Source organism: Grus americana, chromosome 3 (genome assembly GCF_028858705.1).
Source record: "Grus americana isolate bGruAme1 chromosome 3, bGruAme1.mat, whole genome shotgun sequence".
Taxonomy (NCBI): Eukaryota; Metazoa; Chordata; class Aves; order Gruiformes; family Gruidae; genus Grus; species Grus americana.
In genome coordinates, this window is record NC_072854.1 from 120,219,164 (window position 1) to 120,246,740 (window position 27,577).

Below are 27,577 nucleotides of genomic sequence, written 5' to 3' on the forward strand. Positions count from 1 at the left end.
TTACAAACTGAACAACTCCATCATCTCTGCTCCTCTATAATCTTCCAAAGCCAGGGGACTGCAGGTTTGCAGTTTGCTTACATCAGCAGAGCAGAATATTGACAGTACTGTGTTATTTGTGCTTGGGAGTTGTTATTTCCAGGAAAATGCATGTGCCTGACGATGCCCACGAGATGGCAGCCTGTGCAGTAGAAAAATGGGCCCTGTTTAGACCTACAGGAAAAGAGGATTATCCTGTATATGTGCCACCTTCCCTCTGCAGGCAAAAGTGGCCTCTGCTCTGCAGTCCCAGCCGACACACTTTGCACAAAGTTTAAGCGTTCGGATAATGCCGCGCGGATGTGCGAGCTCTGCTCTCACCTGCGCCGCAGGATCTGATGGGTGAGAAGCAGGTGAGACGCCAACAAGCGTGGAAATGCCACAGGGAAACCAGACAAGCTAGAGGGATAAGCAGGGAAGTTACATCCCTGAAAACAGACTCTGGAGGGGGAATGCAATGAAACAGACCTAGGAGGCAGACAGCCAAAAAATACTTTGTGCTGATTAGCGGCAAAAGAGCTCCGAGTTTGCAGTGCAATAAATATACATGAGCACAGGAGGGTGCTGCTCTTTCTCTGACTTAGCATAAAGCATCTCTCTTCTCTGCTCCTTGGTGCCATCAGCTTACAGGCTTCAGCAGTGCATGTGTTCATTCATCCCAGACTAAGGACTTAATGCTGGTACAGGTGAAGGTGTGGATAATTCTACTGTCATCCCTCACTAGCTAAGGGCACAAAACGGAGGGCTGGTGGTTTAAGGCACTTTTGCCCTTGTGCTCGATTGTTCAAGGACAACCCAGAATGTGGCACATAATTTGCCAGTTGGTCCAAACTGGAGGAGTCTAGACACCGATTTCTACTGGAAATAGCTCTATGGAAATTACTCTGCAATTTTGTATTGAGCACCATTTGTGTCTCCTTAGCAGTGTGCCAGCTGGTAGTGAGGGCACAAGGGTGGGTAAGGAAGTGGAGAAGAAGTGGTCTAAGTCCATAGAGCAAGTCAGAGACTGACTGTGACAGAGAAGTCTGATTTCCTTACAAGTCTGAATTGCCCCATGTGCAGGACAAGCTTAATACCTCCCTCCCCCCCCCCCCCCCCCAAATAAAAAAAAAAAGGAAAAGCTCAGAGCATGGAAATACGGGAAGGTTTGCATTTTTTAAAATAGAAGTCAAAAGTCAACGCCCTAGTAGAGTTGGAGGGGTGCGAGAGGAGGAGAGGTATTGTAGATTGTCGAGAGGCTTTTAATGGAAGAAACAGAGATACTGAAATTTGCTGATAAGCCCACTGATTCAATTTGAACCCTGCAGAGAATGAGTCAAGAGACAGCAGCTACTACTCACCCAACTGCGCTTGGTCCCAAACCTCACTTACATTATGCAGAAGTAAGCAATAGGTCTGGTTTCCTCCTGGAATGTAAAAGTCCACAGGAAAAAAAAAAAAAAAAGGCTTAGCTTCTCTGATACGGTTCAATCTCCAGCTGCTACAAGTGCTGTCAAGTGTGGTGTCTGTGAGCAACTGCGCAGGGTTACCTTTTTGGCCCTTCAGTAACTGAGACAGCACGTAAGGCCAGTTTCTGGGCTCAGAGGGGGAGTACATGGTTGGCAGGACCAGGTCTTTGTAGATAACAGCAGGTAAATGTTATTCTGCAGGGCAGTTTCTAACCCCTTTTCCCTGCCTCCTCATATAGTCCTACTTTTATGAGAAAATACAGGACCCAATTTTCAGAAGCTGTGCGTTTACCCATACCCCTCAGCTGTGCGGTTTCCCTGACTCAGGACCTTTGCCTCCTCTAACGGTTGCATCACTGGTAAGAAATTGTAACTGCACTATTACAGAAATACGGGGGCTCATTTCTCCAGCCTAGGCGGTGCGTAGGAGATCATTTGGACTGGCACCCTCCCAAGCATAATGTACTGAAATGTCATTCTGCTCCTGGGTGAAGCTTGGATTCTTCCCAGCTTGTCTTCTCCTTTGGCTTGCAGCATCTGTGCATCTTGCCCTCATCTCTTGGCACGTAGATGCCCGAAGGTGTAGAAGAAAGCGCTCGTGTTAATGTTGGGAAAGTGAAAATAAATGTATTTTAAATCCTAAAGGGCTGGGTTTTGCTTAGGTCCTTCTGCTTTGTTCTTGCCATCGTGCAAATGCCCACTTTTTGAATGGGCCCTCAAATGAAAGGGAGATGCTTTGGAGCAGCACAGTGAATGTTCGAGGCTCCAGCTGCTCACAGGCACTCTAATTTTTAATGCTCCTCACAGTGGGCTCAGAGCATAACTTTAAGCACTTGGATTTGGAAGTTCAGCTTTAAAGGTTTAATGATAAACTTTGCATGTGGATTTTGGCCATTCCCTTCCTCTGGCATTTGGGTTGTTTGGTTTTTGGGGGGTTTTTTTGGGCAGATTTCCAAGGGTGCCAGACGAACAGGGAACAGGAATTTGACTCAAATTCAGACAACGTGCCACAGAGCAGCTCAGTTCTGTGATGATGATTCTACCTCTGAAAGCAGCTTCCTTTCTAGCAGAGCCCACTGGTAGTGCTCCGACAGTGCACAGGCATGTCCACACAGTCGTGTTTCAGATCAGTGAGAATCGAAGCCATTGCTCAGTTAGCAATGGGAACATTTTGAAGCTGAGTTCTTATCTGGGTTGCTAAAGAATATCTTGTTTCTGAAAGCTATGTCACATGGAGGCTGTTAAATAATGAATGCCAGGATGCATAGCTAAGTGTTGACGTACAAAAGAAGCTGTCTTCTGAGCACCAACTTCTCTGCCTGGCAGCAGCAGCAGGACACAATTTAGCTGTTTTTTCTTTAAGTCAGTAATAGTTTTTTTCTTTTCTTTCATTAAATAGCTTCTGGCAAGAATTTATTTTCCTAAGGGAAACAGGAAGGACTTGAAAATTTCTGAAGAAAATTAGAAAAAAACCCCCAAACTATGAACTGTAATTGTGTATTCTACTTTGCATAGCATTTCATTTCCCCTCTTGAACTGTCGTTTGCACCAAGCGCTTTGTTGTGCAGGGAGCTGAAGAAAAACAACAACAGCTTAATATTGCACAACAGGGTTTTTAGATTTGCTGGTCTCGATTCCAGTTTTACTTTGCTGTTCCTTAAAATCACGTGTTAACAATAAGATTCATACTAGGCCAGTTCCTTGGAGTCTCTTACTGCCAACTTATTTTCCTTTTTTTTTTTAAGAGGCGAATTTATATACAAATGTAGCCATTTGTAAGCAACCAATATATTCAATAACATTTCCCTCTGTGGTACATTTATGCTAGAAATCCAGAAATGAGAAACTGAAATGCCAGAGTCCTTAGAATGCTGTCTCCATTTGATTTCCATCTAGCCTGAATTTTCATAACAGTTACATTTGGGTTTCAGTTATACAGTACGCTAGCTGGTGAATATTAAACAAGGTCTGTATACATTTCTTGGGTTTGCTTTTACAGACTCTGCTTGTACCGAGATTTTGTTTTGACAGCGCCCTTCTTGGTGCCCTCTATTCCGTTCTTTTATTGTTCCCAGGTTGCTCTGAGAGACAAGTGACACTGTGAGACAGGAGGAGAATGATTACATTTTGCAGGGAAATTATACAGAGTAGAAAATCAATAGTTAGATGCTCCCTGGGACTGCCTAAAACTTCTTTGAAGAATAATTAACTTTTGCAAGAGAGCTCTGGTAGCTGGAATTCCTCCCCGATTCTGTACGCATAAGATAAATTTAGTCTGGGATAAGCAGTGCGCTTTGAGGTCTCTTTGCTGGTCTGGGGAAATGGTTTGTGTGGAGAGAATGAAGGAATTGGCTAGAAGAGGTGTGCAAGAAATCCTGCCTGGCCACATCCATCCTGGGCTCAGAAGCAAGCAACAAGTGACAGAAACAGGGAAGACTGAGCAGAGCGAAGCTTAGATGAGAGCCGGGTGCTATTCAGCCCCTGATTATCCAGGTGACTCTCTGTGTTGGGTTTGCGTGGCAGGGTTTTGGTGGCTGGGGGGGCTACAGGGGTGGCTTCTGTGAGAAACTGCTAGAAGCTCCCCCTGTGTCTGATAGAGCCAATGCCAGCCGGCTCTAAGACGGGCCCGCCGCTGGCCAAGGCCAAGCCAATCAGCGCCTCTGTGATAACATATTTAAGAAGAAGAAAAACACTTAGAGAGAGAGCTTTTGCAGCCGGAGAGAGGAGTGAGAAGATGTAAGAAACTCTGCAGACACCAAGGTCAGTGCAGATGGAGGGGGAGGAGGAGCTCCAGGCGCCGGAGCAGAGATCCCCCTGCAGTCCGTGGTGAAGGCCATGGTGAAGCAGGCTGTCCCCCTGCAGCCCATGGAGGAAGGATGAGGGGGTGTAGCGATTCCACCTGCAGCCTGTGGAGGACCCCACGCCGGAGCAGGTGGAGGCACCTGAAGGAGGCTGCGGCCCGTGGGAAGCCCACGCTGGAGCAAGTTCCTGGCCAGACCGGTCGACACGTGAAGAGGGGAGCCCACGCCAGAGCAGGTTTGCTGGCAGGACTTGTGACCCCGTGGGGGACCCCACACTGGAGCAGTTTGCTCCTGAAGGTCTGCACCCCGTGAGAGGGACTCCATGCTGGAGCAGGGGAACCATGAGAGGAGTCCTCCCCCTGAGGATGAAGAAGCGGCAGAAACACCGTGAGATGAACTGACCATAACCCCCACTCCCCGTCCCCCTGTGCCGCTGAGGGGGGGAAGGTTGAAGCCGGGAGTGAAGTTGAGCCCGGGAAGATGGGAGGGGTGGGGGCAAGTGTTTTAAGAGTTGATTTTATTTTCTCATTCCTCTACTCTGTTTTGCCTAGTAATAAATTAGATGAATTCCCTCTCTAAGTTCGGTCTGTTTTGCTCGTGACGGTAATTAGTGAGTGATCTCTCCCTGTCCTTATCTCAACCTGCAAGCATTTCGTTATGCCTTTTCTCCCCTGTTTAGTGAATGAGGGGAGTGAGAGAGCAGCTCTGGTGGGCACCTGGCCTCCAGCCAGGGTCAACCCACCACACTCTCTTCAAATGGCAATTAGCCATTGGACTGGTGGTCCCATGGAGTAGAGCCAGGTGACTACAGGGTGGAGAGCCAAGCCCACAGGCAGCTCAACAGGTGTAAACTGTTCATTTGATAAAGCAGCATCAGTCAGATCCAGGGCTGTATTTAAGCTAAGTGCCTGACTTATCAGCAAAGCCTTCCTGAAGTTGGAGGAGAGGTTGGAGAGCACAGGGGGCTTCTGTTGAGTCCCACCATTGTGTGCTGACCCCATCGTATGTTTGACTGTTTTCAATATGCTGCTTCCTCCTGGGGTATTGCTACAGGTAATCCTAAACTTGGGAGATGAATTTTGGGGTTTAATAGATTTGTTGGTTTGAACTGATTTGGGCAGAGGTTACCTAGGAGTGAGATTGGTCTAGCTCTCCAGAGCTGTCAGTAGTCTGTCTTTCTGGAGCATAAAAATACACTTGAAATGCACAGAAAGCTGCTCTGAGAGGTGTCAATAGCAGTTTGTGACAGACTGACATCTGATCAATTCATTAACTTTCTAGAAGAAAGGACTAATAAGGTTGAAAAACTTGCTGGAGGCATAATGTTATGGATATTCAGATATGGGAGATTTGAGAAAGATATAACAAAGCTAGATAATAAAGCAATACAATCTCAAAAGAAGCCATAACAGCAGAGATGATCACAGGGTAACAGAGAATGATTCCTACTTTCTGTTTATCCATGGAGATCAATGTTCAATATTTGTTGGCATTTGCATTTTTAAAGTCATAAGCGTTGTATGAAAACATGTCTCTGTTTTGTTTGGTTTTGGTGTTGTGTTTGTTTTTTTTTTTAAAATGTACCCATTCTTAGGAAGCAGAAAAACATCTGAGCACATGTGTAACATTAAGCATGTGACTCATCCCCTCTACTGCCACAGATGTCTCTCACTCTTGCAGTTAAGTATGTGCTAAAGTGGTCTGTTGGAGCAGAGCCCAGGAGTACTGTGTGCAGGTTTGAGCTCATCAGTACAAAAGTGGTGCCAACAAGCAGGTCTCGAATTATAGACCTGTCAGCTTAGCTTCAGTTCCTGGAAAAACACTAGAACAAATAACCAAACAATTTGTGAGCACCTAGAAGAAAATGGGGGGATGAGTAACAGGCAGTGTGGATTATTTTTTTTTTTTGAGATGCAAGAGATTCAAACCAACCTAATTTATCAATAAAATAGGGCAATATCCTGAGATTGATTTGAATTTTGGAGCTGTTTCACATACACTCTTTAAGGATTGTGTGGATGAAAATACCTGGGTGCAGAACTGATTGAAGGATGTTTTTGAGAGAGGTTCTGAGGGGGCTGTTTTGCATGCGTGTCTTTTGTGTCTGTATGTGATCTGGCTGATGGAAGAGAAGGTATGCAATTTAAATTTGCTGCTGACTGCGTTGGAAAAGGCTGTGAGCGCACTGGACAGGATTAGAATTTGGTATGATCCTCACAAGCTAGAGGTGTGGTTAAAAAAAACCCAACAGCTTGCCATTCAGCTGGGACAGTGCATCATCCCTCTGCTGAGCGTAGACTTATATTGCAATAAACTGTTAATATAGGTTATTATATAGTTATAACAGGTTGGGGAACAACAACTACGTGCGTAGTTGATTTATCAATAAGGATGAAAGATTTTGATGGCTCACAAGCTGATCGTGAATAAACGATGCCGTGCTGTTGCAGAAAGGGCACATCAAATGTATGAGCAGGGCTGCTGCTGCTATGGCAAGTGCTGTAATCCTTGCAGGCAGCTCTGTGCCAGCAAGCAGGAGCACAGCACTTGCTTTTGGCCAGCGTACTTCAAGACTGAGCTGGTTGAGTATGAATAGGAAAGCAGTAAGATCGAGCAAAGGTCTAGAAGACCTGATCTGCCAGGAAAGACTGAGGGGGTTTCATCCTCCGGAGAGAGAGACTGAGGGGGAGACTAAATCCCTTCCAAAACGTTGTCAGCAGCTGCAAAGGAAAAGGGGAATTATTTGGTCTTCCTCACTGTGGCAGTTAAGACAAGAAGCTGTGAGCTGAACTACTTCAAGGGATAATTAAGGTGTTTTATTTTTAGTAATTAATCTGATACTAAGGGAGTGTGAAGGACTGGAGCAGATTCCCTGGGAGAGGAAAGTCTCTGAAAATAAGCTAGACCTCTGTCTGTCAGGAATGACCTATGCACAGGTGGATGGACTAAATGACCTTTGGAAATCCCTTTTGGACCTCAGGTTCTGCTAGGGGTTAATTTACACTAACCTACCAGTGTATATCCAAGTTTATTTAACTATGTGCCATGAGTCTGGTATTGATGGAAAGGGAATCTTGTCTTCTCAGCAATACAGCTTTAGAAGTCAAGAGGTTTTCCACTTTGGCACTGAGAAGTATTAAATGTGTAAGCACAAAGAGGAGCAGGGTAGGAGAGTGCGCAAAGCAACTAATCACCATATTTAACTTGAAACTTGCTCGTTATTTATTGTGTTAGCTAAGAGTTGTTGATTTCATCCCACTCCATCCCACATTTAGGGGTCTCAGCCCCTAAATGCTGGTGGTTTCAGAGGCCGATAGATGTAATGTGGAGTAGGCTTCTTGCAGCTCTCCAAACAGAGAAGATGACAGCCTTATGTACTGCAGACAAGTTGACTACACAGATATTTTCAGCATTTAATGGTCCACTGAATGCTATTGATGTTCATTGCATTTGGGCCCTTCTTCCTTTCATCTACAAGTCTTCGTAGACTCTGCTGAAGGTTTTGCATATTTTTTTTCTCTCTGTAGTTAATTTCTGGATCCTCGAGCTCCCTTTTTATTTTTACTCAAAGGTAATTTCTTCCTTACAGCTGTCTGCACATAACAGCTCCATTAAATGTGCAAGTAGGAAACTGGTGAGTGATGTTTCACTTCACATGTGATACTGTAATCATTGTGATTGTGCCCTCTTTGAAAGCCCCCTTCCCGTTACCTGCAGGAATTGGGAATTCTCTTCATCTAGTCACTACTTTATTCTTAAGAAAAGAAATATTAAAATCTACCAGGACATTTTAAGTCAGCTACTTCTTGCTTCATTCCTTTATTTATCTATCACAGAGCATTTGTTAGTCTTTTGATTAAGAAAATGCATTCTTGCACTCAAAAAGAGGAGTACTACAAATATGGCAAAACAAAGGCAACTGACTTTTTGCTCGGGTTTTGAACTCACTTTATGGACAAATTCCCAAGAAAGCAGTTCCACTGAATTCTCATTAGGAGAACTGACTAATTGGCGGAATAACCCACATCTGGGCTTGACCTCAGTTTCCTAAATCCAGACTCTTGAAAGGGTTCAGGTTTCCATGTAAGCCTCAATGGAGATGATCAAGTTCAAATACTGTGAGACGATGGCAACAGAGTTACCCAAAGCTTGTCTGGCACATAAATGGCTCCCAGAACACTGGAGTAGGACTCCAGACCCCTCAGCTTTCTCTTTTCCCTGTGTCACAGTCTGTAATGTAAAAATGCTCCCATCAGTTTAACTGTGCTGCCTATCCAGGGGCGCCGGTTCTTGCATCATTTGGAAAAGAGACAAAAGAGTCCGAGACCTCTACTCCTAACACAAAGAAGCAGCCAGAGCAGTGGATATTAAGGTTTTGATCAGTGTTTGAGGTTTGTGGCTCCAGTGTGGCTGTAGGCAGGATAGGATTGTTCTTCCTACAGTCTAGTTAGAAGCATATAACTTTTTCCATGCTGCTGAGTTATCAGTATTTGTGTCTGAATATGTTTGTGTGGTGACAATCATGAAGCTCTGATGGGAAGTAGTATTTTTGGGCTTTGCCTCAGGCATGAATTGACCTGTGATACCAGGCAGTGCAAAGTGCATCCAAGTGGCACAATGGAAAATTGTGGGTTGTTTCTTATTTAAAAAAAAAAAAATCAAAAAAACCCCCACTAACCCAAAAGACATGTTTCTTGCAGTTGTATTTTTCTGTGCTTCTTGGAGCTGATTCAACAGCATTGCCTGTAGTTGGTTTTTTACTTTTTTTTTTTTTTTTGTCCCTAGGAAATGCCAAAATAAATTAGATGCATTATAGCAAACTAATCTTGTGGCTCCGGGTTTCAGAGTTCCTGTGTTCTGGAACGTGGTATCTGGGCTCCTTGGACAGATGCTGCCTGTGGCGTTTGCTGTTACAGCAATGCATGTCTGCTCACAGGCTAGCGTCTATAAATGGCACAACTTTCCCTGTCGTGAGGTCTTGGGGGCAGGCTTTTGGAGGGGGAAAGTGCCCTCCCTTCCCCTCGAGCTCTGCAAAGGGGAGGGCTGTTCTGCAGGGAAATCTGCCTTTAGTAGACTTTTTTCTTTTTTTTTTTCCCTCGCAGTTGTCAGTTTGGAGATTCTCTCAGCTTATTTCGCAGCCAGTTTTAAGCCTTTTAAATTAGGTTTACACTGATATACCAATAGGATGTTTTTAGATGCTTTAAGCACTAGCTATTTAGAGAGATGAAAGCAAAACTTAAGGCAATCTTTCTCTCTTTCTCTCTCTCTGCCTAGAATCAAGCTAAAAAATAAGGATTTTAAGAAAGGCCTGTGGCTCCTTAGAACATATGCTATGTCCCATGGTACGATACCAATAATAAATCATAAATGCCATGGTATGAAATAGCAAATACAACTGCTCTAGGGAAAAACCCTGCAAAGCCACTGTGGCACCACCACCCTCACCATGGTGACCTCTGTGGTGCTGTCCTACCCTGCCACCAGTTGTGCCTTGTCCGTCCGTATGTGTATGCTTCTATATTTTTGACATATCTTCAGTGTCTCATGAACTCTCTAAAGAGGCACTGCTCATAAGTCATTCGTTCAAGGAAAGACTGTGTGAGAAGTACAGGATCCAACTGTGTGATCAAAACATTAGAGGTGCCAGGCTGTCTCCAGTGCAGGTGAGAAGCACGTGCGGCTCCAAGTCTGATGCAAGTGGTGCCTTGGAGCACAACACCTCTGCAATTAACTTGCTCATACAGAGCAAGTTCCACGTGTCCTGAGACCCATCACCTCTGCATCACGTGCCTGGTTGTCCTGGTTTTCAGCTGGGATAGAGTTCATCTTCATAAGAAGCTGAGAGGGGATGCAGCCAGGACAGCTGACCCAAACTAGCCAAAGGGGTATTCCATACCATATGATGTCATGATATGTGTATAAAGAGCGCTGGCTGGGTAGGAGGCGCCACTGCTCGGGGACAGGCTGGCTATTGGGTCCCAGTCGTTGAGCAAATTGCATTGTGTATCGCCTACTTGGTGTATTCTTTTATAAGTATTGTTGTTATTTTCCTCTTCCTTTGCTGTCCCAGTAAACTGTCCTTATCCCAACCCACGAGTTCTACGTTTTTCTTCTGATTCTCCTCCCCATCCCGCTGGCAGGGGAAGGAGTGAGCAAGCGGCTGGCTGGCGTTCAGCTGCTGGCTGGGGCTAAACCATGACATTCCTTTTTGGTGCCCAATGTGGGGCTTGGAAGGTTGACATAACGACAGATCTGACCTGAGCATGTTAAAACAAATTTATTATACACATTTATTCTATTAGCTAAATAGTTGCTGGTTTTGTAATAGTATATTACTATTGTAACTCTTAGCTGGGGCTGAACCAGTGCAACTGGGGGACACACTGTGGCGTGTGGCTTAGGGGGCCGTTTGTGCATGGCTGGGATTTTAGGCATTGGGAAATTCCAGTCCTGACACCATACTTCACAACTAACTTTGTTGCAGAGTATGTGGGTAGTAGACACGCAGACGATGCTAACCAGGGCTTACGAGTGTTAAGCTAAATATTGACTTGATCGTGGCAAGCACATAAGAGGGTTCAGTAAACGTTTCTATCAATTAAACTGTTAACAAGAATAGCAAATCCCATTACACTAATCATTATTATATTGCTTCCCTGCCCTCTATTCCTTCTTTCTCCTCCCTTGAATGTTTTTCCTAGGATGCAATAAACACATAGGGAAATTTTTCTCATCTCAGAGGCCCTGGCTGTCTGAAACGCTGCCCAGAGCTCATTGTGGAGGTGAATAGAACCTGCAGACTGTGCTTTGGCTTCGGTGGAGCTGTCTCTGTGGCTAGCCGCTGCTCAGGAAAGGAAAGTCTGGAGAAAAGTGCCCCCAAAAATGGAGAGAGACTGCTAGTAAGAGAATGACAATGCTGAGGAGTATTTAACCCAGGGGGATGCTGTCCTAGTATCTTTTGACAGGCTTACAGATATCCAGGAAAGAATAGGGCAAAGGGTTTGGTGTTAAAGTTTTTCTTTCAATAGCCTTATAGCCCAATTAATTTTTTAATGGCTCAAAGTGATCTATTGAAAAACATTTGTTGGAATTGGTTTTTTTCCTAAAAATTTTCATCAAAACTTGGAATATCTTCAGGGATTTCTGAAAATCTCTAATTTCAGAAGAAATTAGTGTGGTAGAGGTAGGGTTGTCCCAAAAGATGCTGGCAAAATCTTTTGGCTAGCTTTGTAGGCTTTAAAAGCAAGTTTCTTTAACTTTTTTGTTATAAATCAATGATGAGACATTCAAGACTATTTAAGGAATGCAAATCCCTCGTTCCCACTCAAATTAAAAGCAACTAGGTATTCAGATCCCTTAGTCAGCTTCAGCAGTCTAGAACTTACTTCAGTGTTAGTTTGATACAGCTAATTTGTGTTAAACACACTTTTAGGTACAGTTATATTATAATATATCTCATGGTGGTATTGCCTCCCAGTCATAATTTTATGCTTGTGTGCAGTTGTTCTCTGTATCCCAATGGACCAGAAAGCTTTATAAACAAATATAGGCCATCCCCAAGTCCTTGGGCAAGCAAAACTTCCAGTGAAGTCTTCAGGAGCTTTGCTCACATAATGTCTCTAATTTCAGACCATGCAAATACTGTATATGTGAGCAGGCGTCATCCTTTGAGTGAAGGTCACTTTGGGGGGAAAAGCAGTAGCCCTGTGGCAGCCCACACACGTCCCCTGCAATAGTTTGGAGGAGAAAATGGTGGTTATCAGCTGAAATTGCACAAGGTTATGTGCACAGAATGGGATCACACACTAAGAATTTGAGAACTCTGGCTCAAAACTGGGTTCTGGCTAAAGGAAACCTTTCCTGCCACGTTCTGCGCAATATATGGGTTTGGCGTTATCCACATAATGGATTACTTGCCAAATATATAAAGACTAAAACCCCAAGCTTTTCATTCAGGAATTTTCTGCTTTAGCATGTTCTCTCCCGATGCTTTGATGTTCTGGAATTAAAATGTTTGTTTTCGGTCTGGCTTGATATTAAGCTGGTTTAGTGTCTTTTAGAAGCTTTTTTGAAAGCTTTCCTTTTTCTCTCTGGATCCAGCTCCCTGGGTGGGTGACATGTCTTATCATCAGTCGGACAGTTCTGAGTTGTGGCTTTAGATAATGAAAACCAAGCCCTAGCATTTTTCTTCCCAGCAGAATTCTTCCTTTATTTCCTTTCACCTCAGATGTTTTTTTTCTCTGTATGCACGTATCCCTGTGTAGAATACAGCATTATACTGTACAGCCCAAAATTTCAGTGTCTTCTTCCTTACAGATTAGACTTGCAAGGGAGTTTGAGACCTGTCTCATGGTTCAGGAGGTGTTTTCTGTCTTCATCCACAGTTTTTCATTGTCCTGCAATTGAAGTCACCACTTGTAATCCTCCCCTGCCAGGAGTTTGTCACTTCTGATCTCAGCTACGCTCCTTCCTGTAGCATCTTTTCATTGTGGCATGACAGTATTAACGTGTAGCGCTCCGTGGGTTTCCTTCCCGGCTGAAAGACATCGGGAGAGGCTTAGCTCTTTGGTGCTGTTCAGTCATTTCAACTGATTTCATTCAGACTCTGTCATTTTACTGTGTTCCCTCCCTCATCACACCTGCACTGTATCATTGCTGCTACAGCAGCCGCTGGTGAACACGTTGCAGTGGGAAATGCAGATTTTATTTTCACCTATATGTTCAACGTAATACCTACAGCATGTTTTATGGCCCTGATCCAAAACTCAGAAAGGTCAAAGCAAAGATGCTACTGAGAACTAGACACCTGAAGGTAGAATGTTAGAGCCAGGGACCCTCTCCCCTTTAGCAAGATCAGACCAAGTGGGGACACCTGGGGATCCATCTCATTTGCTGTCTTACTCCTTCCTTTCTTTTTTTTTCTCCCTGTCCTAAAGCCTGGATCAATAAATAGGGTGAATCACAGCAGGCTGTAGGTGCTTTGTCTCGAGCAGGGATGTTGGGGAATATGCCATTTCAGTTGTTCTCCTAGCCATGTGCTGGAGTAAATGTAATTCAAGAATCATCACAGCCTGCAGCAGTGAGAATACAGGAATGGGGGAGAGATGATCCAGCAATGAACAAGCTACAGAATATTTTTGGTTTTGCCGTTTAAAAGCAACTACTGTGCCTCTTAAATTCCAGTGGGATGCTGGACAGCAGCTAACGCTCTACCTTGGTGTTGGAGTCTGTGCTGACTAGTCTTCTGTTTGCTACCATCCTAAATCTACTGCAGCTCTGGCTGCAGAGCTCAGAGGAAGATTTGCTTGCACAGCAGCACCCTCTGAAGCACTGCCTGTGCCTCCTTGGTATTTATGCTAATTATTTAATGCACATTTGGGGCGCATTACTTGATATGATGTGAGATTTCTATATACATGAACATCCACTAGTGTTGACAGCTATGTTTTTACAGCTGTTTAGAATAGTGTAGGACAGCATTTACCAGTTAAGGGAACGCAAGCCAGATTTGGTTTGTCTTTGTCCCTCAGGTGGCCGGTTGCATGTGGCTGTGCCCTGGGCTGGATTCCTTGGGGCCAGACTGGCACAGAAAGATGGCATCCTTCAGGCATCATAGTGTGGGAGGGGGCAGGAGGCTGCTCCCAGGCTGCTTTCCTGGCCCTCTTCCTCCTGGCTGGGTCACCCTTCCTTGTCCCAGCAGAGGTAAGAGCTGCCCTTGCAGGAGCTGCTGGTTAGCTCTGTCAGGTGCATGTAACTAAGCTGTGAGCGTGCTGTGCTGTCTCACCTCTCAGTTTTTGGACTTCAGCAGAGGCACAAAGAGCTGCAGGCTTCTCTTCAGGAAAGTCAGGACACAGTTCAGCGGGCAAAAGAGGACTGCGACACAGAGGGCTGCAAACAGAGAAGCACCGCTTTTTCAACCACTAACCCCATAGCAAAAGAGAACATTGTGTCCAAAAAAAGGAATGCATCTTCAGCACAGCCTTTATGGGCCTTGGATTCCCAGAGCAAACAATCCAGAGGCACTGCTTCCCCGTCCAGCTCCTACCAGTGCCCTTTGCAGAGGGGCTGTGGGGACAAGGAGGAGGGTTTGGGTGGGGAAGGGGCCACTCACAAGCTGAGCTGCCTCCAACTGTGTGAGTGAGCACCGTACCCCTCAAATGTGAACTAAGTAAGGGTAGCCAGCAGCGGGCGGTTAGCAGGGTGGCCATGAATGCTGGACTCCTTGGTGCTGGCTGTCTGGGATCTGGAGCAGGGGCTTGTGTGGAGTAATGGTAGAGGTGGTGATTCAGGGAGGTGGGCGACAGATTTCTTGTTTCTTGGTTATTTACCCCATCTATTTCTGTGATGCACTCCACATCTAATACATATCACTTGGGAAAAGAACATACCTATTTTTTTCTGCTATTTCATGAAGGAGAGCTTAGCTGCCTGCTTTTATAGCTTTTTTTTTTTTTTTTGCCATTGCTGTCTTTACTAAGAAAGTGCACTGGGGCTTTACAGCTAGAGTCATCCCCTCCCCAGGGTCAGAGTCTGCCTCCAGTGTCAAGGCTCTTACAAGCCTGAAGAACACCTTCACATGGTGACAAGTCTTGCAGAGGAGACTTACCATGCAACTGAATAATATCACTTGTGATGCAAACAAATTTATAATCTAAATAAGTAGCTATAAATGAATGTGACATGTAAATAAAGTCATGCTTTAATTAGCAGGTTATTTCTAATCAGGAAGTCTTCCTTCCTATAAACAGCCAGCCCTGACAACAAACCTCTCTCAGTGAATGCTAAGGCAGCAGTAACTTCTGTGTGAAGAGCTAACCAGGAGAAGAATTTCTGCCTCATGATAAAACTCTGGTGCTGCCAGCTACTGAGTTGTGTTTTGTTGATGGGAGATGTGGGGTTTGGGGTTTTTTTCATCCCAGGGGGAGAGAGCTCAGATGGTTCCTGGGACAGCGAGGGTTTTGCAAAGCTGATTCTACACATGTTGGCTCTGTCCTACCCAGGTAGTTTCAATTACAAGCCCAGCTTGGGAGAGCCAGAGTTTTCCAGAATACTAGCTAATACCTTTGAACACATATTTTAAGCTGTCAGTGACTGACCCTGGTGAGGAGTGGGCCATGAACAAGGACTTTGTTTTTGAAGTTTTAAAAAGCATGTTAAGGAAAAAAACCTTATTGTCTAAAACATTTTAAAGACACTTTCCCTCTCATCTAGACATTGTCAGAGAAATGCAATATGTTCAATTGTACTTGACTGCTGTAAGTGGTTCCTACCTGGAGCCTTGAAAATGTTCTTCCATTTATAAGAGGTTTTTTCCTCAGGTAACCTGTGTGCGTCTGGTTCCTCTTCTTCCCATATCAGGATTGATGGCTTCTTCATCAGCCCATACATGCCTGCCAAATTAACAAGGTATGAGCAAAGTGAACTTGTACAGTTCATTCTTGAATTACATCATGATGTTTCTCAAAGACATAATGGGTACAGATGAAATATTGACAGTTGCAACTAATTGTAATTAAAAACCTGAATGTAATGAGCTCTATAGCAGCCATCCACACTGGGGAGGAGGGAGGCCATAGTTTGGAAGACTTAAAGCATTTGAAGTAGAGCTGGTCAAAAGACAGTTATTCCTCCCTGTGTCGATTGAAATTTGTTGTTTGAAATTCCATCGGAATTTCAAATCTTTTTTTTTTTTTAACCAGTTGCTTGCAGTTATTTTTAGGAAACCTTCAGAAATGCTTGTCAGTTATACAAAGTGGCCGTGCAGAAGAAATAGGAAAAAGCCCAGCTGTATGAACAACCTAATGCACTTCAAAAGGCTCAGCAACATGCCATGATGTCAGGTTATTTGCAGAAGGTCAAATCAACTTTATGATCAGGCAAACATTAGCAAATTACTTTTCTTAGAAGCAAAGTATTTTCCAAGAAATACTCTTGAGGAAAAATCCAATGGCATTTATTAGAAACCATCACTGGCCGGGACTTGTTCTCTTTAAGGCACTTATTCCCTTTGTAATGGTAAGCCCTTGCATCTGAATATCATACAGGGACAAATTCAGCTTCAAAAGTTTTCTGCTCTCTAGTGCAAATGAATCAGAACTGGGGCCTGTTTGTCTGTGGTGCAGTGATTAATCTTAGAGAGGGGACTTTTATCTGTTTGCTTACCTAGCCTCAAAGCAGGGTGCCAAAGGGCTCTGACCCATAAAAACATACTGTCTACTTAAGGGAGCATATTTCCTTTAAGCCTGGTGGCTGCTCCAAGTTGTCTCCAGACAGTGCGGGAGAGGGTGGCTGCTGGTTGAGGAGAAGGTGACTTCTTGCTCGAGGAAAGAAGAGACCTGCCTTGCTTTAGGGAAAGAGGGCTGGAATGGGGTATTGAGGAAAGTATCTCCCTAGTGCCCTACGGAGAGCCCAGGGAAAGCTCTGGGTGAATTTTTCTGGCCAAGAATCGTCCTTCTCTGTGCCATGTTTGCTGAGAGCTGTAAAGATATCTGAAAGCTGTAACAAAAGGCACCGTGGGTGATGCTCGGCTCCTGTTGTCTGTATTGCTGGCCCAGAGAAAAGTGACTAGGACTAATCCTCTGATTCACATCTATCCTGGACCCAATTCTCTGTCCTATGGTTTAACTCCTTATGTCATTCTCATATATGATAAATATTTGATATGTCTCATTTATTGTATCTGATTAATACAGTGCAGTGCCAGATGTGTGGTGGTAACTCTACTTGGGCTAATCGTGGTCTGTGGCACATCCCTCTGGGAGTGAGCAAAAAGACTTGCCTTGTCCCCAGTCCTCTCTGCTTCAGGACTTTGCTTCTCAGAAAACTGTGATGAGACTTAAAATCTCCTTTTATCTGCTCCCTTGTATTAGTTACAGAGTCAATGCATAGCCCTGTTTTGCATCAGACAGTGTGAATCCACGTGATTGACAGACAGACGTGATCTGTGCCCCGGAGCTGGTGGCATGAATAAAAAAATCTGCTAGAGAGGTCTAAAGAGAGATGCAGAGAGCAAATGGATGACGGTAGCGTTCCTCTTGCCACCTCTCTTTCTGGCAACTAAACATTTGGGGACTTTGCTTCTGTTGTATTATAGACTTTTTTTAAAAAAAGCTGTAGTCTATTCTCATATTCCTGCCTGTATCTTTATTTTCTGGACCTTTATATAAATAACACTGAAGTCTACTGTTCTTGAATGGATGGATAAGAAGGGCGCAGACCCTCCCTTTACAGTTTGCTACCTGGTAAATTAGTCAACGCTGTATGTATGTTATTGGAACTGCTCGGGAATTTTCCATCAGTGTATTTACTCATTGGAAAATGTGGTCTCCATAAATTGAAAGCAGAATGGAAATTAGAATCTCTGATGGGGACTAAAAGCTTTCCTGATTCTGTGCAAGCCTCGGGTAGCAAGAAAAGAGAGAAAATGCATTTTTAATATATGTAAATATGAAACCGCAAAGGTAGTCCAGAGGGAAGGAGTGGAAGGCAAGTAACTTGAAAGGAGTTTTAGCTTTATACTGATGACATGTCAATTAATTTAATGATGACCACTTAAAATGGGAGTGGGGAAAACAAGGCTCTAATGTAGGACAGGCACTTGAGCTTTTACAGTAAAAGGGCAGTTCAAATACAAAACAGATTTGCAGGGGCTAGAAAAATCAAAACTTCCTGGGCTATTATATTTTGGCACAGATCTAAGGCTCAAATGGACTTGAGCTGTGTGTATGTTGTGTTTCCACCTTTAGGACAAGGCAAAATGGAATAGCGACCTATGGAGAAAGTTAGGTGTAGTGCCAGTTAGACACATAGGCATGAATGATTGGTTTAACCACTGGGAATGACAAACTTTTGACAGGAGGAAATACAATTATGATTCATTATTGAAAATAACTATTTGTTATTCATCAGCCTGTTTTCTAAAAACTTAATTCCATCTAGTCTGGGGTTAGATATGAATGCTGGCACAGCTATTTGGCAGGATAATTTCCTATCAGACAGCTCAGGTTTCAAACTGTTTGACCAAACCAGAGCAGTGAATACTTAAGAATAATAAATGTTGTCCTAGAAACTAGGGAAAAATCACCCAAGAATAGAAGGAAGGCTTGGATTTTTGGACAATATCTTCATAACAAATCATTTGACTAACTATAACAAAGCATGAGGTCTTCACCACATGCATTTATAATTCAATAACCTGAAAAACAGGTTGATTTTTAAACCTCTGGTGGCAGACTGTTGCTTGGTCTAAACTGATGCAATTTTTTTGAAGACAATATTACTAAGTCAACCTACTGTGGGGTAAAATTAATCTCTGCTAGGATTCTTTTTAAGATCTTTGGTACCACAGGCTATACCTGCTGGACACTTCCTCTTAGAGCCTCCTCGGGGAACCAGGGGAACAATTTAGTGCCAAAGCAAAGCTCCTGGGGCTGAGCTGACCACAGGCCCGGCCAAGTCCTCTGTCCTGTAGCAAGGAGAACTCTGTAGAAGAGTTTGTTCCTGCCCACCTTTTCCTGCTGAAAACGCCGCAGCAATTGTTCTGTTACCTGGGAGTTTGCAGCATAATAAGTTGGGAGAACAGTTTGTCAGTTGGACGGGAAATTTCAAGAGAATAGATTTAAAATAAATAAATAATCTACTCAGAAGTTCTGTAATAAAATAGATAATTTATTTATATGTATCAAGGAAGTATTTATCATATACAGAAGCATTCAATTTTTATGCATGTTCAGTCTTACTACATAATTTAAATTAAGTCTCTAAGCATATGTCTTACAACTCTTCAGAAGGCTTCTGTCTCCAAACACCGTAACATGGGAAGCCAGCATTGCAGAAGCCTTTTCTTTCACTTGGTTCCCTCTCCCTCTCAAAACTGACCTCTGGAAAACTTCCCTGAAGGCTTGAGGTGAGGGGTGGAGTAAAAAAAAAATACAGATGTACACACACTCCAAATAACCTTTCCAACAAACTGCATTATTTTGAAGGGAGAAATAGATCTGTGGAACTCTGCGAGCTGTAATCCTGGCATTTTTCAAAAATATTTGTCTGGTTAGGAGCTGTTAGAATCTGGCTAATGAAAGACAGTATTTCTAAATTGGTACAAAGTTAAGCTCTCGTTTGGGACATTTTTAAATTAGTGTAAAGGTTATGGTACATCTGTAAGTATTTCCAATGACTTGAAGTCAGAGATTGGTTTAGCATCATGCATGACTGATAAATAGTTTCCCAGATACTTTTGTTTTTATTTTACTTTGCATCTCTAATCCTACCACTGCAACTGCATGAAAATGTGTTGATCCTTTGTTTCAAGAATGACATGTCATAAATATAGATATCTTTCTAGTGATCTCCAAAAATACTCTGTGTGGTTTAAGGATTGGAAATGAAACTCTTGTAGGGGGTTTGTTGTAAGATCAACTTATACCATGGGAGTAAAATTCATATGAGCTAAGCAGGGGCAGTCTGAGGAGGGTATTGCTTTAGGATGCTAAAGAAAGCTTCTGGCAGAATTTAGGAGCTGGTATAACATAAGTATCCAACTACCTGGGCTTTGTTTGGTTTCTTTCTGAGAAATGATTCATTTCTCTTCATGTTGTCTGCAAACATAAGATTTGGAAGAAAGCTAAAAGAGGTCGTGGCAGCATATGGCTCTTTCACCTCCTTCTCTTTCCGTAATATTATACGCATGGCTGGTGCTAGTGGTGAGCATGGCAACGTGTTCTGAATGCATGTAAATAAAATAACCCACTTTTATTATATGGCAGACCAATGTGCATTTTTAAATTACTGCTTAAAGATCTTGGTTTGCAAACAGAAATTCTCCAGCCAGCAACAGACAGATAAACAGAGCACTGATGTGCACAGCGGGGCTCACAGGTACCTGCTGCATTTTACAACAAACCGAACTCGCTGTTCACAGCTTTGCTCCCGGTTTCCCTGCCCACGTATTTCTGCACAGCTGGCTGCCTGGTTTGTTCGTTTGAAACCTTGATGAAGTTCTCTGGCCTATAAAATACAGGTCAGGCTAGCTGACCAGACTGATCCCTGCCAGGATTAAAAACCATGGTCACGCAGAGTCCTGAGGACTCTGCACGGGATCTGAAGTGCCAGCCCCTTCCAGCACGCAGCCTTCCCGTGTGGTCCGGCAGCAGCAGGCAAGAGTGTCGGCAGCAGCAATGGGATGTGGGGGACGGAGGTTTCGAACCCGAACGGGCTCTGCCCACTGGCGATGAGCAAGGGACGGAGATGGAGGAGGAGAAATGTTGCTGCAGCTTTTCTGGATTGTGTAACTCTTTTTAATTATGTGGTTTTATGTGTACGTCCAGGGTGCTTGGCTCTTGGCAGAGAAGTTGTCTGTTGAAACAAGAGAATTGCAAAAGCACTTCAGGGAAGTGAAAATTTGCCTCCCATAAAATGTCCAGAGTTGTTGATGCATAGCTTCTTTTGGAAAAAGAAAAAAAGGACATTGACTATAGATGATGCACAGATTCTTATTTTTTAAAAGAAGCTTTGAATGGGAAGCTTCCCTTCATCCTAAAATAAATAACTCCTCCCAACCTGTAGTTTCAGAATGAGATCAGTCTTCTGTCTGGGTTGTTTTGTAGCCCTGATGGTTGCTCTGTCCAAGTGCTTCTCTAGTTTTTGATAAATTCCCGAGAGACAGGAAGGCAATACAGTCGCAAGCTAGTTTTTTCAAAGGCTTCTGGATAACCCGTATTAAAGGCACAAAAGCATAGCTACAAAAATTAATCACTTGACTCACAACTCCAAGCATAGTCACTTGCAGCCCGGAAAATGGCCTGATTTATTCAAGGTGGCCTGCAGTTGTTGTAGCTGAGTGAAGCTAAATAATGCAGTACTCCTTAAAATTGCATGAGTATATGATTTCATTTGCTTTATTCATTCATAATTCCTACTCCCTCGTAGTTTACTGCAGTCAATGATTATCACATCTGTTCAATCCATCTCTGAAGGGAGTGGGAATGGCAGGTTGTTGTGACTCTTACTTGCTCATGCCATGCACTAGGCTATACTGTTGCAAAAGAAAGCTGAACTTTCCCCTCTGTTGTGAGTTTAGGAATGACCGTATGGCCTAGTCTTTTTATCTTAAGGTAAGTGTAGCATGGAAAAGTGACTGAGGAAGGGTTACCTTCTGATAATGTAATTTGATCGACCACGTTGACATCCTTAGGAAGCAAAAGAATTTCTACAGTGTGTCCACCACACAAGGGAGCAGTTCAAATGTCTCTGTCTCCTGTTTGGGCTCACCATAGGGTCTCACTTTCTGGATCTCTGTCACAAGAGTGCCTCCATGGACTAAACTGTATGACTAACCAAAGTACCGGATGCTGAAGTCAAAGTACTGGGAGAGCATCTATCACTGCTACCTACTACAGAACAGAACTGCAAAAAGAGCTTGACCTTTAGAAGAGGTGGACACCGTCCAAGAAGCCATGGGGCTGCTAGAAGCCTTGGTACTTCAGTGCTCTCTATAGTTCTGCCAGCATCTCAGTGCACAGTCTTGAGCCAGCGGCTTCAGCTGTGGACACCCTTCCTTGCCCAGGATTAGCTGTACTTGCCGCTGCTGGTGTTACTGCCCTCACAGCTCTGAGCAACAAAGAGATTGCATGAGTGTCCCGGGATGCACAGAAGAAAGTAATCGGCTGGATTCACTAAACCTAACTATTTAAATTGATCGAATGATCCAGGTGATCTTGCCTTGGACTAACTTAGGAAGAGGTTATAAGAGCCACTCTGCCAGCAGCATCATGGGGGATGAGAACAGATGGCTGAGGATGACAGTCCCTTGTCTCCCACTGGTCTAGCTGTCTGCATGGGGAGCTTTCTCCAGGCCCTTTGGAGTCCTCAGAACAAGGCTGGGAAACCAGCACTTCTCATTGGTCTGAAACACCATGATGAGAGTCTTTCAGAGATGGGACCTAAGAATATTTAGGAATTAATGTTATTAATTTGCATCAGTTATTTCTCTGTTTGTGAAAAAGGTATTGCCCTTCCTATTTAACAGAAAGGGACAGAGGGAAGCTGATCAAGTACCAAAGAATCTAGCAGTGGTCGCACCTTACCTGAGATTCAGGTACAAGAAATTAAATCCTGACCCTATGAAAATCAGCAGGACTTTTGCAAGCAACTTCAGCACAGCAGGGATCTGAATGAACTGAGAGGCATTGCTCACATTGAGTATCATCTCCCCTTCAGAAACCTGAGGCATTACACAGGAATGGAAGGAAAACAAGGAAAGAGAAATTAAGTGGAAACAACTGGGATGAGTGATGGTTGGTAGCACAGTATTTTGTACCGTGAGGAGTGGAAAGAGTGGAGAAAAGTGTGACAGGGTAGTGGGAAACCAACTTTGGTCCCTGGAGTAAGGGTAGGAAGGAAGGGTGTCAGGTCCCCCAAGTGCTCTGCCATTGTGGTTGCCCTGTGCACTTCAGTGGTGACCTGCAAACCCACAGATCTTATAAAGTTGGGCAGAGCTAAGCCTGGAGGGCAGAAAGACATTAAAGACACCAAAAGGAGAAGACAAGATCTCTCAAGACACTGGAAGTGTTTTAGGTGCAGCTAAAGAAAAAATGTAGTTCGAAACATCTCTAAACCATCAGAAAGGCTGAGACTAGCTGTGCAACAGTGGTTTCTCTGTTCTGTCTTATCCTGGCAGTTTAATTCAGGGAGCTGAGCTCTGTGCAGGCTGGCAGGGCAGGGTCACTTGACAGCTTTTTGGGGCTTGCTGCTCTTGGCAAAGCCAGAGGCAGCCAGTCTTTGGGCATGACGCAGTAAATACTGATTTCACTTAGCCCCGTGTCTGTGTGTGATTAGGTGAACCCCAAGGTACTGCAGCAATGAAGGCTACAGCAACTAATCAGACTGGTGCTCTGGTTGTCTGAAGTCATCTTGAGTTGGGTCAGGTTGCTGTCTGTTGGGTCTTGCCCATCTCCACATTTTTTCCTCCTCACCCTGCCCCACCCTCCGTACAGTCAGTCCTGAAAAATCATGAAGCAATTGCCAGCATTTCCAGGCAACATGCCCAATGAGCAACACGGCACAGCAATTTCTCAAGCAGATTGGTCCCAGAGCACTTAGACATGATGCCAAGAGTTCTTGCAATATTTGATAGTACAAGCTCAGCTGCTGGAAGGTGAGCAATTAAGACTCCTCCTCTCCCAATTTTCACTCTATCTCTTTGACCTCCTGGTCACAGAGAAAGTTTAAAAAATCTGATCTAAAGGCACCAAAAGCTAAAAGCCAGAAGAACCCAAGACTTTTTATGAACCAAGTTAAGCTATCACAAATCCTATTATGAATTTGCAAGGGGCCTTACTTGCATTTCTCTGTATCTTTGTGTTACAGTCTCCTTAGACCCAATAGCACCTTACTCATTTGTACTGCCACCACAAAATAAAGGTGGTAGCCTACCTGAAAATTTAGGTCTCTGGGCCTGTACTAGAATAAAAAATAGATTATTTTAGTTGTCATAAGTCTTTTAATACTAGAAGGAACCATGACTAGGAGGTTCTGTCTCCATTGTGTTACTTTGAAAGGCATTCAGGATGTGTTTATATCAAACAAGTGTTCTTTTACTTACACAAGCAAAGATATAATGGTAAAAAATTCCTATGGGGATAAGTTATTAAAACAACTTCATAAAAACTAGCATAGAAGTTCCTTTCTTTGGAAACTAAAAATTGCATACACATAAAGTCCATAAGAGAAATTTTTAAATGGAGACATGGCAGAACCATTATACAACTTTCTTGTCCCTACAGCACAAACTCTCTTTTCTCCTTGTCTGGATCCTGCTGACCAAACTGCATGTTGCATGTAGGGACCTACCACTGTAGTCTTGTGATTTGGTTTAAAATGTTTTATTATCAGTCAGCTGATGGCAGGTGTTCGTGTTCACCCAACCCATGCCAAAAATATTACAACAAATCTTGCAGAATAAATACCAGCACTCACTCGAAACTGTTAACAAAGAAATCCAAGAAAACTGTGAGGTTTCTTTTCTTCCCCCCCCGCCCCGACGCAGTGCTTTGATCTGCCATGCAATTGGGTCAGCGCTTGGAAAATACATCTTAACATCCCCATCTGTGATGTGAATACTATGCAGAAGATCGTAAATGTAAAACCTCATGGATTCTACAATAGAGTACCCTGTCAAAAAAAACCCCAAACCTGCAAAAGCCCTTAACTAGCACAGTGAGCAAAGTATGCAAAAGCAAAAAAGACAGTATCACTGGGCCAGATCCTCGTTTAATTCAAACAGGACAGGCCCACGGAAATCACCAGCTCCCACAGAGCATTACTGGCTAAGAAAGTCTCCATTGTTCACTTCCAGAGCAGGAGTATGCTGATACTCTGTTTTGTGAGCTTTTAGGCCTTCTCCACGTGGGCAAGTTTTACCGGAATAATTTTACTAGCATAAACTAGCCTAAATGCTCATGGAGGCAGCTGAGCGTTTGCTCTGAAACCCTCTGTTGGTGTGCAGGGCACCTGCTCCTGGAGCCTGCAGGCTGCTAGTGAATGGGGGGATGTATCCTGGGCCCCATAGAGTCGCACAGGATCTGACCACAGGCACTTCTGGTCTGCTGGATGCTTCTGAGGAGAAAAGTGATGTGAGAGAACCTGTGCCATGGGGTCCTGAATAGCTGCAGCTAGCAGCGAGTATTGGTCAGGTTCCCTACCGCCTCTCTGAAGGGTGTCTGCAGAAGGCGAGGCTTCGTGGTGCATGCTCTGACTTCCAAAATGGTCTTCCTCTGCAGAGCCTGGGAGCACAAAGAAAACTTTCAGGGCTGGGTAGCAATGTCGTGGTGAGATGTGGATCCTCTCAGAGATCTTGGCTCAGCGTGAGCAAGCAGAGAGGCTGCCCTGGGGAGACCCAAAGGGAGCCACAGAAAGAAGAGCAAGGAGGAGAGGGATTGAGAAGCTTGAGAAGGAAGGAGGCGGTATGGAGAAGCAGTGAGAGCACTTCCCTGCTCAGATGTGCCTTAGGTAGGTTCATAGTGGAGGAGAGGGTTGGCATCATCTCTTGTAACCCCGTAGCCCTGCAGGCAGTGACGTTACAGGCCCTGATGGATGGGGCTGAATTTTCTGTCACTCCCAAGAGGTATAAAATTATGGCTGTGAGGACAGAGTGTCCTGGAGAGCAGAGCTAATTCAGCTAGGGCGTAAGCCAGTCTGCCCATTGGCACCCTTCATCTTGCACCTGGAAAGAACCGGGGAGATTCCCCAGCAGAAGTGCTTATGGCCTTCCCCTCAGCAGGACGCTTGCCTCGTGCTGTCCCAGGTGAGCTCTGCAGGTTGCTTTCAGTCCCGTATCCCCACAGAAATGACAGCAGTGTGGTTCAGAGAGACAGTCCCGACCTGCCAGCCAAAGCTCTGACCTGACTGTTTCTTATGAATCCCACAGCAGGCAAGAAGCCAAGAAGGACCTCAGGTTTCTTAATCCAGAAGAGGTTAAAAATCAGACATATTCCTTCATCTCGGGTCACTGTCCAAGCCTCTGCTTCCCCTCGTTGAGCCCTGTGTTCTCTCCCCAGGGTGAGTCCAGCCCTCTGTGCCTTGGTGGGACCTTCTCCCCCTCCTTCCTTGGCCTACCTTGCCTTCCTCCAGGGACTGGGGTCTACTGGGGCCTTTCACAGCCACCAGAGCAGGCTCTCTCCCCTGGAAAAAGCAAAATTTTTGTTTTGCACAACAAAATGCAATGCAGTTAGTGTTACATCCCATTTCCTAAAGCATTCTTGCCTCCCTCGTTTGCTGATGAACTACAACAATCTCACAACGTCGTGCATTTTGATTTCTACTCTGGGCACAATCCACAAGTTTGCCCTAAAGATTACCTTTCAGGGATAAGTGGCTTTCTATGAAGGTTTTCATTGTCTTCTGATACTCATCTTCAGTCATGTGGAGCTGGGCTACCTCCATGCTTGAAGAGCACTCTTCTTCTGTAGCTGTCCTCTCCTCTCGAGGAGGCCAGTGTGCAGCAGCCACCCTGAAACCTGCTTTATCCAGGTTCCTTGCAAACATCCTCCCAATGGAGCTGTTGGACATGAGAATTACAATCGCTCTTCCTTTCACATCAATATTCCTCTCCATGATGCCAAAGGAGAAGATTATAATGAAGCAGGTCAAAAATGCGATGGAAATGCATACGAAGGCATAAAAGAGGCAGGAAAGGGTCATCGCGAGTAACAAGTCTATGGCCAGCAAGAAGAAACGCTGCAAAAGGAAAATCATCGTTAGAAGGATTAGCTGCCACCTCCTCGCTTGCAAGATCTGCTAGGAGTCACCGCGTGCAACCACGCTGTTATAAAGCCAGGCAGCATTGCGAAATGTGCGGAGGCAAGTCAAAACCCCGTGGGGAGGATGAATCATTTTCTGGGATAGGGCAACAACGGAGATTTTTCAGACCACGTATATTTTCAGGCGAGAGCAGTGCTGTGCTTGTCTCGGCTTTGCTGTGCACTTGAATGCTCTGCTAGGCTGAAATGTAAGGATTTGTTTTATAAGGGTATTTTATCATGTGTCATCTTTAGGGCCGGTGATGTATATAGGTTATTTTGAAGCAGCTGTTTTTAAGGGATTTCTTGAAGTAGTGTGTCCATGGCATTGGGAAGCCATGGAGTAGAAATAATCCCTGTATCTGCTTGGCACGCTACGACTCTTAAATTTACCGCTCTGGCTACTGCTGTGAAGCAGGCAGTTTCAGTAAGTCTGGGAAAGGACCCAAGCAAGCACAGACCTGGGAACCCTGCCCCACGCAACCAGCTCTTGCTCTGCTGTAAAACCTGCCATGCCAGGAGCGTTGTGCCGCCTGGCCGGAGGGACTGCGTCAGTCTGGGGCGGGTTCATTTGTGTCAGATGAGAGAAACGAGCTGGGTGCTGGAGAGAGAGCTTATTTGATCAAGGACAGAGATTTTTAGGGAGGGTCCTGCTACTTCTCAGGCTGGCAGAGGGTCAGGCAGAGCAGTGCCGTGGCAAGGGATGTATTTATCCCCAAGTGCAGCGATGCCCTCTGCGCATGGAGCCCGGCACGGCTCCGTGGTATAGCTGTAGCCTCTGCAGAATGGGGAAGAGCCTGGTAGACTTAGGAACAAGACTGGCAAAGGTAAACCCTGCAGCAGGGGGTCAGGAGGGAAGCTCCCACGTCACCTCGCAGCTTCCTGGCTGCCAGCTCTTTTATTGCTTTCTCTGAAGCAGCCGCTGAGGTTGGAGTGAAGGCCCTTCCCTTCTTGGTCAGGGTGGAGGTGCTGCTGATCATCACTAAAACCTCAA

General features: G+C 44.5%; 1 protein-coding gene across 2 annotated transcripts; it reads right to left on the reverse strand.

Annotated features, from left to right (window-relative positions):
- Positions 1 to 12,721: 12,721 nt before the first annotated feature.
- LOC129204861 (estradiol 17-beta-dehydrogenase 2-like) lies at positions 12,722 to 26,562 on the reverse strand. 2 transcript variants are annotated; one of them, XM_054821577.1, is made up of 4 exons: positions 26,143 to 26,562; positions 15,559 to 15,678; positions 14,073 to 14,176; positions 12,722 to 12,824 (listed from the first exon to the last, which is right to left on the reverse strand). In XM_054821577.1, exons 1-3 carry the CDS (start codon positions 26,537 to 26,539, stop codon positions 14,076 to 14,078), a joined length of 618 nt encoding a protein of 205 aa, XP_054677552.1. In that variant the 5' UTR covers positions 26,540 to 26,562; the 3' UTR covers positions 12,722 to 12,824; positions 14,073 to 14,075. The 2 variants fall into 2 exon arrangements, with proteins under 2 accessions (XP_054677552.1, XP_054677551.1); XM_054821576.1 differs by lacking the exons at positions 12,722 to 12,824; positions 14,073 to 14,176; positions 15,559 to 15,678 and adding an exon at positions 24,135 to 25,068.
- Between the last annotated feature and the right edge of the window lie 1,015 nt (positions 26,563 to 27,577).

Coding starts and splice junctions, on each gene's coding strand:
- LOC129204861 (XM_054821576.1), bottom strand. CDS start 26,539: ATGATTTTCCTTTTGCAGCGTTTCTTCTTGCTGGCCATAGACTTGTTA. Junction 25,069..26,142: donor AAGCCACTTATCCCTGAAAG/GTAATCTTTAGG, acceptor TTGTGCTCCCAG/GCTCTGCAGAGGAAGACCAT.